The sequence below is a fragment of the Delphinapterus leucas genome, chromosome 1, assembly GCF_059928025.1.
Source record: "Delphinapterus leucas isolate spDelLeu-1000000601 "Yukka" chromosome 1, BTC_Dleu_Yukka2, whole genome shotgun sequence".
Taxonomy (NCBI): domain Eukaryota; kingdom Metazoa; phylum Chordata; class Mammalia; order Artiodactyla; family Monodontidae; genus Delphinapterus; species Delphinapterus leucas.
The window spans coordinates 132,876,392-132,889,931 of NC_143129.1; the positions used below are offsets into that span (position 1 = coordinate 132,876,392).

The 13,540-nt window shown below is 40.0% G+C and overlaps 1 protein-coding gene across 3 annotated transcripts in view; it reads left to right on the forward strand.

The window, feature by feature from the left end:
• SLC35D1 (solute carrier family 35 member D1) overlaps positions 1-13,540 on the forward strand; it is a 54,852-nt gene that overhangs the window by 33,208 nt on the left and 8,104 nt on the right. For all 3 annotated transcript variants that reach the window (XM_089921315.1, XM_089921307.1, XM_022581147.2), the window contains one exon: positions 2,538-2,620. In XM_089921315.1, coding sequence (XP_089777441.1) covers positions 2,538-2,620 — 83 coding nt within the window. The remainder of the gene's footprint in view (positions 1-2,537; positions 2,621-13,540) is intronic.

Below are 13,540 nucleotides of genomic sequence, written 5' to 3' on the forward strand. Positions count from 1 at the left end.
ACTTTTCTTTTGATATTTCTTCCTTCCCACAGAACTGTATGAACTTAGTCCAAAGGGAGCAGTTTTACTTCCAGACTTTAGAGGGAGGGGAAAAAATGGATTATCTGATTATAGTTGACCCTTAAACAATGCAGGTTTAAACTGCTCTGGTCCACTTAATACTCGGATTTTTTTCAGTAGTAAATATTACAGTACTGCACCATCTGTGGTTGTTGAATCCACAGATGCTGAATCACAGGTAAGGAGGGCCATCCATAAGTTACAGTCGGATTTTCCACTGCACCCCTAACCCCTGCTTTGTTCAAGGGTCAGCTGTGGTTTATAATTGCTGTTGCTTCTCACGGCCATGTGGTTTTGCTATTAAAGGATGTCTTATACCTTCAGACAGATGGGAGTACCCTGATGTCCTTGCTGTTTTGGAGTGTTTCAGGCCACAGTGGAGCTTCTTTCATTAGCCTCCCAGTTACAACCCTTGTAGCTCAGTTACTGTTCCCCAGCAGGCTTCAAGCTTCCTTCTGTGCTTGAGGATCCTAACCCCATAAACCCTTGGGTCAGCATTACTTGTTTCGCCTGAGTGTGGTGGGAAAATTACTTAGGAGAGCTAGTTAAACACGGAAATTCCTAGGCTCACCTCAGATGTATTGAATCAGAATCTCTAAAGTAGGACGTGGAAATCATCAGGGTTTCCAGCTGAGTCTCAGGTATGCTAAAGGCTGAGATTGCGGTCTTAGTTTTGAGCTACCAGCGCAGACTCTTCTGTGCTTCCTGGTAAGTTCTACTTTGGGAACATGAGTGTCTTTTCTGATAGAAAACCTTGGTTAGGATACCCTAATATATACTTGAAGTTTTTCTAACTTCTGGGGCTTCCCTGATGGTCCAGTGGCTAAGACTCCGCACTCCCAATGCAGGGGGCCCGGGTTCGATCCCTGGTCAGGGAACTAGATCCCATATGCCACAACTAAAGATACCGCATGCCAAAACTAAGACCTGGCACAGCCAAATAAATAAATAAATATTAAAAAAAAAAAGTTTTTCTAACTTCTGACTGATTTTGAGCAGCAAGGGTTGAGTTCTCTGTCCTTTCCCTTTCTGAAGTTTCTTGGGCAGTTTATGCAAATTAATCTCTCTTTTCCCTGGATCTCTATTCCAAGAGGTCCTGTTACACATTTTCCCAAGTTGCCTACCAACCTTGTTTACTGTTACATGGTATTTAATTTTATTTTTTTCCTCTCAAATAATAAGAAAATCTGCTCTAAAATAACTTGCTGTCTCCATCCTTAGACCTAGAAGAGGCTGACATAATTTTGAATGCTCTCTCAAAGCGTACTCTATTAAAAAAATAATTTTGAAGTTTGTTTTTGGCTTCTTAAAAACACTGTGGCACTATACTTTCTGCTTCACAGGTCTAATCGGAGAGAGCCCAGGTACTAAAAATATTTGTGACATTTACCGTTTCTGGCAGTTGTAATAGCACAGAGGGAGGCAATGACTTAATGTGAAAGAAGAGAGGTTAGGGAAGAACTGAATAAGAGATGAAACTTTGGAAAACTTTTTTCTTTTTTTTTTTTTTTTTTTGCGGTACGCGGGCCTCTCACTGCTGTGGCCTCTCCCGTTCGGAGCACAGGCTCCGGACGCGCAGGCTCAGCGGCCATGGCTCACGGGCCCAGCCGCTCCACGGTATGTGGGATCTTCCCGGACCGGGGCGTGAACCCGTGTCCCCTGCATCGGCAGGCGGACTCTCAACCACTGCGCCACCAGGGAAGCCCTGGAAAACTTTATATCACCTTTACGGCCTGAGGATAATTAAAAGGGAGCCAGACGCTTTCACTGCCCTGGGCCCAGTCCTATCCCTGGTCTAAGAACTAAGATCTCACAAGCCAAAAAGGGAGTGAGATAAGCAGAAGATGTTTACACCTGGGAGTTTAAGGGAGTCGGGAGAGGTGATTTTAGGTACGCTACTTTGAGATGCCTTCCCCTGTGGTTTTTTAAGGTGCCAAGGAAGATTGCTCTAGAAACAGTCTTTGAGTTGGTAAATTCCCCACCATCCCTTTTTTCCTTTTTAAGAAAGAGGGAAAGATGCTTGCATGTAAGCAGATTTTCCTTCTTCACTCTCCCCTGGCAAGTCAACTGCTACCTCTACGGGAGGAAAAAAGCACTCTTCTCTGAGATTGCTAAACGTGCCTTGGTGTTTTCTGCCCCTAGTAATAGCAGTGCTTTTCTATCTAGATTGATAATGTCAGCGCGTGCCACAGGGCAGGGAAAGTTTGATAATCTTTTTAGTATTCTTCAGTATCGGGTGAAAGCATTTAGCTTTCAGAGAGAGACTGGGAAGAGACTGATGTCATTGTTTTTTAATTAGTTCATGTTCATGCTCATACTACACTCATTTTAGAGTCGTTGGGATTTTGTTATTTTCTGTTTATTTGTTTTTGTATTTTAAGGATATATGTTTGGGTCTTTGTATGGATGAGTTTATATGAATATTGAAAAAGTTCAGTTAAACCTATGAAACAGTATATTGCCATTTTTCTTTTTAGAATATATTAGTAACTTATATCGGGATGGTCTTTGGTGGAGATTACATTTTCACATGGACAAACTTCATTGGCTTAAATATCAGGTAAGTAAAAATATTTAACTGTAACCACTTCGATGAGTGGATTTGGATTGTCAAATAGTCACAGTAAGCTTAGACTGTTTCACAGCAAATTTGTTCATTTATTATTAGACAAACATTTATGGAGTGCCTGCAATGTACTATATATATTTTTTTATTAAAAATTTTTTTTATTGGAGTATAATTGCTTTACAATGTTGTGTTAGTTTCTGCTGTACAGTGAAATGAATCAGCTATATGTATACGTATATCCCCTCCCTCCCACCCCACCCCGTCTAGGTCGTCACAGAGCACCAAGCTGAGCTTCCTGTGCTTTATAGCATGTTCCCACTAGCTAGCTATTTTACCCACGGTAGTGTTTATATGTCAATCCTAATCTCCCAGTTTGTCCCACCCTTCCTTTCCCCCCCACCACCCCGTTGTGTCCACATGTCCCTTCTCTACGTCTCTATTCCTGCCCTGAAAATAGGTTCATCTGTACCATTTTTCTAGATTCCACATATATGTGTTAATATACGATATTTGTTTTTCTCTTTCTGACTTACTTCACTCTGTATGACAGACTCTAGGACCATCCACATCTCTACAAATGACCCAGTTTCGTTCCTTTCTATGGCTGAGTAATATTCCATTGTATATATGTGCCACATCTTCTTTATGCATTCGTCTGTCATTGGACATTTAGGTTGCTTCCATGACCTGGCTATTGTAAATAGTGCTGCAGTGAACATTGGGGTACATGTGTCGTTTTGAATTATGGTTTTCTCAGGGTATATGCCTAGTAGTGGGATTGCTGGGTTACATAGCAGTTCTATTTTTAGTTTTTTAAGGAATCTCCATACTGGTCTCCATAGTGGCTATGTCAGTTTACATTCCCACCAACAATGCAAGAGGGTTCCCTTTTCTCCACACCCTCTCCAGCATTTATTGTTTGTATATTTTTTGATGATGGCCATTCTGACTGGTGTGAGGTGATACCTCATTGTAGTTTTGATTTGCATTTCTCTAATAATTAGTAATGTTGAACATATTTTCATGTGCCCCTTGGCCATCTGTATGTCTTCTTTGGTGAAATGTCTATTAGGGCTTCCACCCATTTTTTTGATTGGGTTGTTTGTTTTCTTGATATTGAGCTGCATGAGCTGTTTGTATATTTTAGAGATTAATCCTTTGTCTGTTGTTTCATTTGCAAATATTTTCTCCCATTCTGAGGGTTGTCTTTTCCTCTTGTTTATGGTTTCCTTTGCTGTGCAAAAGCTTTTAAGTTTCATTAGGTTCCATTTGTTTATTTTTGTTTTTATTTTCATTACTCTAGGAGGTGGGTCAAAAAAGGTCTTGCTGTGGTTTATGTCAAAGAGTGTTTTTCCTGTGTTTTCCTCTTAAGAGTTTTATAGTGTCTAGTCTTACATTTAGGTCTTTAATCCATTTTGAGTTTATTTTTGTGTATGGTGTTAGGGAGTGTTCTAATTTCATTCTTTTACATGTAGCTGTCCAGTTTTCCCAGCACCACTTACTGAAGAGGCTGTCTTTAAACTATACATTTCACGTCTTTCAATAATGCTTTTTAAGAAAGGGGAGACAGTGGTTCCATATTTTATCCACAGTTTTTGGGGAGTCTTTTCTGGAAGTTGAACCCCTTTTATTTAGCCTTCAAAGAGTAATCCTTTATTTATTGTGCTAGATGTCAATGCAGTGTTCTCAAGAAAATTCCAGGCTAAAGAATACCAGCTCTGTTAGAGTTGCTTTATATGTGTCTAACCTTGGACATATCACTGCATTTCTTTAGACTTTATCTTCAACAGTGATGAGGGTGACTTGCATGAAAGATCTTTTTCAGTTTGAGAATTTTGAATTTCATGCTTTTAAACACTATTTATATGCTTTAAAATTCTCAAATTTTAGAGACCTCTGTCCTGAACTCAGACTTTTTATATGTAGTAGCCCACTTGACATCTCTGGCTGACATGTCAAAAACTGAACTCTTTTATTTTCTCCAAAGTCTCTTCCACCTCCACAGTCTCTGCATCTCAGCTGATGGAGCCTCCATCCTTCTAGCCTCTCAGTTCAAAAGCCTTGGAGTCATCCTTGACTCTTCCGTCTTATACCCAGTATCCAGTTTGTTAGCAAATTCTGTTGGTTCTGCCTTCAGAACATCACTTTTCACCATCTGCATAAGCTACCAACATCTTTTGCCTAGATTACTGCCTAGTCTTCTGTACTTGTATCCCTGGTTTAACTCATCCCCCACCCCTAGTCAGTTCTCAAGAGTTGACAGTATATTCCTTGTAAAAGGTAAGTCAGAACATGTCACTCTTCTTTTTACTCCCCTTCCCCCATGTCTCTCCAGGTCCCAAAGTCCTGAGAAGGCCCTACAAGATCTATCCCCTTCTTGTCCTCCAAGTTCAACTCTTGCTTCTCTTCTCCCTCACCTCACTTCATCTACACAGACCTCCTTGCTGTTCCTTTAGAATACAGGGCATGCTCTCTCTTTAGGTGCTTGGACAGGATATTTCCTCTACCTGGAACATTATACTGCCAGATACTTTGCGTGGCTAATTCCTTTATGCCTATAAATTTTTGCTCAAATGTTACCTATTCAAGGAGGTCTATCCCGACCACCTTATTTAAAATTGCAGCCTGCTCTTCCTCTTCTGATACTCCCAAACCCTCTTATTCTACTTTTCTATTTATATTTATATATATTACCTATTTTCTATCTCCCCTGCTATAATGTAAGTTCTGTGAGGGTATGGATCTCTGCCTGTGCTCTTCACTCACGTTTCCCAAGCTCCTAGAATGAATCCTGGTCATTGCTTAATAAATATTTGCTTGATCGGATTGTTGTATATTGCTGTATAGATTGGTAAAAAAACACTTTGGAAACTATAAAGCTCTTTTCTAGAATATGGTAGTATCTTTTTTTTTAATTTGCAAGAAAGTATATAACTTCTCTTGAGCTTTTATTTCTTCAAATGTAAACAAATGATAGTACCTATTCTACCTTTCTTATGAATCAATATGAGAATTTAATATTCAGTACTAATATTATTAATAGGTTAGTAATTGTAAACAAATGATATCTATTCTACCTTTCAAATGTAAACAAATGATAATACCTATTCTACCTTTCTTATGAATCAATATGAGAATTTAATATTCCATACTAATATTATTAATAGGTTAGTAATTCATTGTTTCCCCTTCCCTGACATTTATTTGCCACTATTGTTGTTTGCCTTTTAGAGGAAAAATCATTTTTTATTTGTGGGGTAGGAGTTGGTGAGAGGATGGGTATGTAAGTATACCTGAGGATTGCATATTATAGAAGGAAGATGAGTAGCTGAGTCTCAGGCCTTGGTCAGAGTCACAATTCTGATGCTTGCTACCTGTGTGATTTTGAATGAGTTGTTTATCTTTTCTGAGCTTCAGTTTTCTTATGTGTTTGGGATAGAAATACCTATCTCTTTAGAGTTGTTGGAATGAAATAATCCAGTGAGTGTAAAGTACCTGATTCATCGCTTCACATCTATGCTTAGTAAGTATCAGTCTCTTTCATTAATAGCCGTGAAGAAGGGCCAGGCTGTAAGGATCAACATGGTGAACCAGTTTTGACTTTGGATGTGGCCTGAGTTTCCTTCATTTCTAAAAATCTAGATTAAAGAATCATTATGACACGTTATAGACCCGATTCAGAGATGCCTTGATTTTCTTTTTGTCCCCTTCAAATGAGAACTCGATAGTCAAAATGAAATAAAAGCTGCTCTTTGCATTTTCAGATATCTGCAGTTCAAATCTCTTATAGTATCTTATAAGAAATATTAGGTTTTTGTTTTTTTCACGTTTCAGGCTACTTAAAAAAAAACTTAGAAGTGCCTGAGTATGCTGGAATGTTACAACGTATGTCAGCCTAACATACGTAACATCTTGAAAATTCTTCCATGGAATTTCTTTTTGTGTTAAGTAGTGCATTATAGTTCTGGTTAAACAGTACTGTTTTGCTAGCAAGGTTAGTTGATAATGATGTCATTGGTACTCTTCCCCTCTGTAGTATTTTTAATAATTCCTAAATTGCTTTCACATTTTATTGTAATAAATTTTACATGCCGTATCTCTTCTTTTTTTTTTTTTTTTGCGGTACGCAGACCTGTCACCATTGTGGCCTCTCCCGTTGCGGAGCACAGGCTCCGGACGCACAGGCTCAGCGGCCATGGCTCACAGGCCCAGCCACTCTGTGGCATGTGGGATCTTCCCGGACCGGGGCACAAACCCGTGTCCCCAGCATCGGCAGGCGGACTCTCAACCATTGCGCCACCAGGGAAGCCCTACATGCTGTATCTCTTTAATCTCTGTTTCATTATAAGATTAAGGACAATAAGTGGTATGCTTAGTCACCAGTCAGCGTTCAAATTATTTGCAGAGTTGGGATTAAAATCCAGGTGACCTTCTGTTTCAAATACTCTTTCCATTACAACATGCTTTACAGCATTTGTAAAGGAAAGTATATGTTGCCTTTTTTTCTTTCACTTTTTCTCTTTAAAATGAAAATTATGGTTTTATTGTTTTTTTGACTTATCTTCCACTAGTTAATAAGCAGACTCATAGGTTGTGAATATTACTTCTTTTTTAAATGTGAAAACCAAACTTAAATTGGCTACTTAATAGATTTCACTTTGATTGGACATGGTGTCAGTCCATCCTTGGCTGATTGCACTTTGAAGGAAATCACTAATTAAACTGTACTCTTAAAGGATTCTCTGATTAAACTCAGATGCATCTAGCTCCCCTTCACCCTGCCTGGTTTCTTTGCTGTTTTAAGGAAAGTTTAAATAGCCCCCTCTGATATGATTCAATTCCAGGAAGCAGGAGGTTTGCATTGCTAGCTTCTCAGGCTCCATTCAAATTTGATAGTGTGATTTATGAAGGCTTTTTTTTTTTTCTTTTTTTAGTAGGGCTCTGTGGAGAGCCTGGCTGTCTCTAACTCCCCTAAGTGCCTTTTTCCAGTGGCCAATTAGTGCATGTTCACCCAAGCCCAAAAAAGCAACAGAGCAAGTGGGGAATGAATAGTGAAGGGTGGTGACAGAACACGCTTCTGTACTTTCATCAGAGGTTGGGCTCTGGCCCGTGGCTTTGGCCCGAGTAATGTATCCTCTCCAGATAATGATATCATCATCCCCATAACTGCCCGGGCTAGAATTTGTAGAATCTCTGGAGCTTATCTTTATCTGTGATTCTTTTTCTTCCCTTCCATTAAAAAAAAAAAAAAAATTAGCATATGATTTAAATACAGTAAAATGTCCCCCTTTTCCTGTGCAGTTCTGCAGGTTTGGACAAATGCATACAGTTATGTAACCAACTATTACAGTTATGTAACCACCATATTCAAGGTATAAAATAATTGTATTACCCCCCAAAATCTCCCTATGTCCCTTTGCATTGAACCTCTCTCCCCTTACAAAGATCTGTTTTCTATCCATATGGTGTCCAGAATGTCATATAATGATACATAATGTTATGTAGCTCTTGGTCTGACTTCTTTTGCTTAACATACTGCATGTGAGATTCCGTGTTGCATTTGAGGTTCTGTGGTGTGCATGTATCAGTAGTTTGTACCATTTTACTGCTGAGTAGTATTCCATTATGGATACATCACAGTTAGTTTATGTGTTCATCAGCTGAAAGTTATTTGCATAGTTATCAGTTTTTAGGTGTTTTGTGTTAGCTGCCAAAACATTTGTTTAAAAGTTGTGTATGAACATAAGTTTTCATTTCACTTGGGTAAATACTTAGGAGTGGAATTTCTGGGCCGTATGGTAAGTGTATGTTTAACTTTGTTAGAAGTTGCCAAACTATTTTCGAAAGTGTCTGTACCATTTTGTGTAACCCCCCAGCCGTGTATGAGAGTTCTAATTGTTCCGCATCCTGGCCCTTGGTATCGTCAGTTTGTCTTTGTTTTTCAGATTCTAGACATTCTAATAGATCTGTAGTGGTGTCTCATTGTGGTTTTAATTTCCCTAATGATTCATGATGTTGAGCATCTTTTCATTTGCTTATTTGCCATCTGTATGTATTCTTTGGTAAAATGGCTATTCAAATATTTTGCTCATTTCAAAAACTTGAGTTGTTTTCTTAATGAGTTTTGAGAGTTCCTTATATCGGTATATTGTGGATACATGTCCTTTATCAGATGTGTGATTTGCAAGTAGTTTTTCTCAGTCATGGCTTGCTTTTCATTTTCTTAATCTCTTTTGAAGAGCAAAATTTAAAATTTTTCATGAAGTTTAATTTACCAGTTCTTTTTTCTTTTATGGGTTGTGCTTTCAGTGCTGTGTCTAAGAAATCTCTGCCTAACCCAAGGTCACGAAGGTTTTCTCTTATATTTTCTTCTAGAAGTTTTACAGTTTTAGGTTTTATAGTTAGGTATATAGCCTGTTTTGTAATAATTTTTATATGTGGTGTGAGGTCTGGATGAAGATTCTTTTTCCTGTGTATGTGTTTTTTTAATATAGATATCCAATTGTTCCAGTACCTTTTGTTGAAAATACTGTCCTTTGTTGAATTGCCTAATTCTTCATAACACTCTTTTGAAGTTCTTTTAGTATCACTGTTTTACAAATGAGGAGGCTGGGGCTTAGAAAGTTTGAGTTGAATGGATTCTGAAGACGTGCATTGAGCCTCTTTCTGTGTGCCAGGCATCGTGCTCCAGAGAGACATGGTGCATTCACTCATAGCCCTGCCAAGGTCACATAGCTAGTAAGTCACTAAAGGATTTTAACCCAGATGGGTTGGACTCCAGAGTCCAAGTTCTCACCCCTTAATGAATTATCATTCAGTAAATGACTGATTAGTTGTAATGTAACCTAAGTAAACCATATGTAGCCATTGTTACCTTAGATTCTCAGCTATTTGAGGGTAGAAACCACTTGTCTTATTTATAGTTGTGTCAGTATTTATCAGTTCCTGGTCCATAATAGGCATCCAACCAGTAATAATAATAACAAAATACCAGACAATATTTTTTATGCTTAGGCATTGCCCTAAGTACTCCATACTTAATCTTTAAAACGGCCCTCTGAGACAGATGCTGTGTATATTCCATTTCATAGTGGGGCTGAGAAACTTGCCACATACTACCCAGCTGGTAAATATTCAATCCTTGATTGCCTTCCACATTTTCTTAACTGCAATCTAGTAAATAGTGAATAGATGAATGAATTTATTTTCATATCCCTTCAGGATATGTCATCATACTGGTTATATAACTCTTAAGTCAGCCTCCTTTTGTGTAACACAACCCATTTTACTGTAGCTTATGACACCAAACTAGAGTCTATGCAGTCTTTGGGGTGGGCCATAGTGCAGCTCAGAGTCTAGCTCCAGAGTTAGGTCCTGAGGACTTTGGTCTAGCTATCTCTGCCCAGCGCCTGAATCTACAATTCGTTCATTGTGGACTCCTTTGCCTGTTTCCTTAAAAGGATGTGTTGCTTCCTAGTTCCAGACTTCTCCTCCTGAATAATTCCATCCTAGCAGACTCTCTTCTGGTTCTAGGCTTCTCCTGAAGTAAGGACTTACTTCAAGTAAGGACTGACTGACTTACAAGTAAGGACATGTCCTTACTTACAAGTAAGGACATGTCCTTACTCCTGAAGTAAGGACATTTTACTTAGTAGTTCTCTCATTTGGAGAGAGAGAGGACATGTTTTGTATTATCAGTTGGTTGCTGCTGCTATAACAGTTACCAGGCTTTTTAGAGTTAAATAACTGGCATCTCACTAGAATAACTTGGACTTTTAAATAGGATGTAGGGAGGTTAGCTAGCCCTTGGTTATAGTATAATTCCTTACAGAAGAGCACTGAAATAGAATATAGCCAAAAAATGTGTGTTTTGTTATGGGTACTGCTGCTAGCTATTTATATATAGTTCACTTTTCATGACCTCAGTTTTCATGTGCTCAGTTTTTAAGCTAGAGTTGTCTATCCTAGTTCTGCCACTAAACTTCTCTGATTCACCCTGAGGAAGTCCTGTGAAACTGTGTCATGTGGTCATTAGGTCTAAAGTTATTTTGCAGAAGACTAATGACATTTGAAGGAACTTCTTCCAGGTGTAGGAAACACATAAAATATATTATCTTTTTAAAAGTTCTGATGGGAGTCCTCTACCCTCATTTTAAGTTGTTTTAAGAGGCAGAAAAGAAAAAGGAATAGAAGTAGGGGAGAAAATGATGGAAATGCTTGAGTAGTTTGGACTCAGCCCCGAGTTGGAGATTAGTATCAAAGATGCCATACTGATTTCTTGAGGGAAGAGCAAGTGGAAAGGTCCTGAAGTGGGAGTGTGCCTGGTGTGTTCAAGAACCAGCAAGGAGGCCAGTGTGGCAGGTGGGAGTGGAGTGCCTGAAATGAGATGGGACCGTAGAGGTAATGGGGTGGGGGCAGATTAGGGACAACTTTTTTTTTTTTTTTTTTTGCGGTACACGGGCCTCTCACTGTTACAGTGGTGGCCTCTCCCGTTGCGGAGCGCAGGCTCTGGACGCGCAGGCTCAGCGGCCATGGCTTACGGGTCCAGCTGCTCCGCGGCATGTGGGATCCTCCCAGACCGGGGCACGAACCCGTGTCCCCTGCATCGGCAGGCAGACTCTTAACCACTGCGCCACCAGGGAAGCCCCCTAGGGACAACTTTTAAGAGATAGGAAGAGCGTTGGAGGATTTTGAATAGAGGAGTGACATGATCTGCTTTAATTTTAATAGGACCACCCTGGCTACTGTGATGAGACCAAAAGAGGGGAAGTGTGAAATGTTTATATTAATAGTAATGGCTTTCATTTATATAGGAATCACATAGCATTTATAATAACATTAGGCATTTATATGGCATTAATAATAGCAATGCCGAGGCCCTTTTAATACATTCCCTCAAAAGAGCTTTCCACAGCTGTCCTCACTCAAAGGTCACAAAGTATCTATCCAGACTGGCACCAGTAACAAAGGTTGTGGTAGTCTCAGGAACTAAAATCACACAGAGTTGCTTGGGAGATTTCATAGTGGAAAGGATACTTAGGCCAGGACTTGACCAGTGGGTAGGATTTGGAGAGGTGAGAAAGAGAAGGGTGGGTATTCCAGCCACGCAGTACTGCGTGAGCAGAAGTGTGGGGCTGGAAAGGCAGATGTTGGGTGGAGGCTGGGGAGGTGCTGGTAGGAACTCCAGTACAGCTAGAGCAAGACGTATTTCACAAGGTGAAACAGGCCTCCCTCAGTATTTCCTGGGGATTGGTTCCAGGACCTGCCGTGGATGCCGAAATCTGCAGATGCTCAAGTCCCGTGGTCAGCCCTCTGTATCTGTGGGTTCTACATCCGCAGGTACCGAGGGCTGACTGTGCTAGAGAAGTAGGTTGGTGCCCGAGTGCAGAGTGCCTTGAATGTCTCATGATGGGAAGGATGAATACCCAGCTAGGAAAATACTCTGAGAGTTACTAATACAATACAGATGGTAGAGGGTAGGTCAAGTCTTGCTTACTCATAATACAATTAAGGTCTAATTGGGATGACAAAACCAGGAAGGTTTTACTATACTTAGGACTCCTTGACTTTCTGGATGAATAAATTGGTGTGCAGCCACAGAGATGGGGGAGAAGTGACAACTGCCAAAACCCCTTTCTTCTTTCTGCGTTTGGCAGTATTCGTCCCTGGTATGCCTTAGCATTTTGACTCTTACCCCTATTGGATGTCTGCTGTATGCTGATTAACCTTTTGAAAATGATCTGTTGTCCTATTAAGTCTATAGTTTAGTTATATGGTTTAACATATAATTATATATAACATTGTTATATAAATAAATTATATAATTTAATTCTCACATCAGTCCTGTAAGGGTGGTAGTCTACTCACCATTTCACAAATGAGGAAACTAAGGTTCTGAGAGGTTCTGAGAGTAACTTGCCCCACATTATAGAATTTTGCAAATGTCACAGAGTCCACAGTTAAATGCTTTCTAGTCAACCCTGTGTCACCTCTCTGTTTCCCTTTGTTCAGATAGGAGCTCTGGAAGATAGATGAAGAGGCAGCATAGCTCTGCTTCATGTGCCTGGTGAGAAAGACGAGAAAAGGGTCCCCAGCAGCTCCTGCATGTGGAGTGAAGATGGGGTGTCCCTGGTCACTGTAGGAGGAATGTACTCAGAGGCCCTGCCTCAATTATTTGGCAGAAATTGCATGTATTAGGAAATCGCAGTAAAAGTCAAACTGTCTTAGTTCATAGGTCTTGATATTGGTTGACATATTTTACACATGGAATATGGAAGGCAGGGTCTAATCTAAGAGGCAGAGCTACCTGGCTACACCGGTGAACAGACAAGTCAGCTGCAGGGGGAGATGGAGACAGCCTGTTCCTTCAGACTCTTGTCCGCGGCCATGGAGCTGCTACATGGAGGGGCGTTTTTAGTATGTTTGTAGGATGGATTTCTAATCGTATGAGGCTGGTAAACATGTCCATGGCTGCGTAGGTCTCGGAGAGGTAGGTTGTACTTGCCTGATCTCTGGAAGATCAGAAGTGGATCAGAGCAGGTGAAGTGGCATTTGCCAGCCAGGCTTGTGGCATTCTAGCTAGACCCCTGTCTGCAGGACACTCTTGCTTTGTCTCTTTCTTCTGTTTCTTTCCTGGCTGTGTCTGCCACAGCAGGTCTCAGTGAATTAACAGTTGGTAGTACTATGATCTGAATATTAGGCAGATGGAGAATTGCTTAAGATTTTTAAAAATCAGTGTTTAGGATTGTCGAATATATAAATACCAATTCCAGAGCATCAGAGGTCAACTCTAATTGCATATTTGTAGAGCCAGTGGGTTAATGAGAAGTTTTTTGAAGTAGCAGATTTTGATTCGGAATCACTTGATAGTCATGTATAAAAATTTAGATATAGGCCCTTCCCCCCCAAATT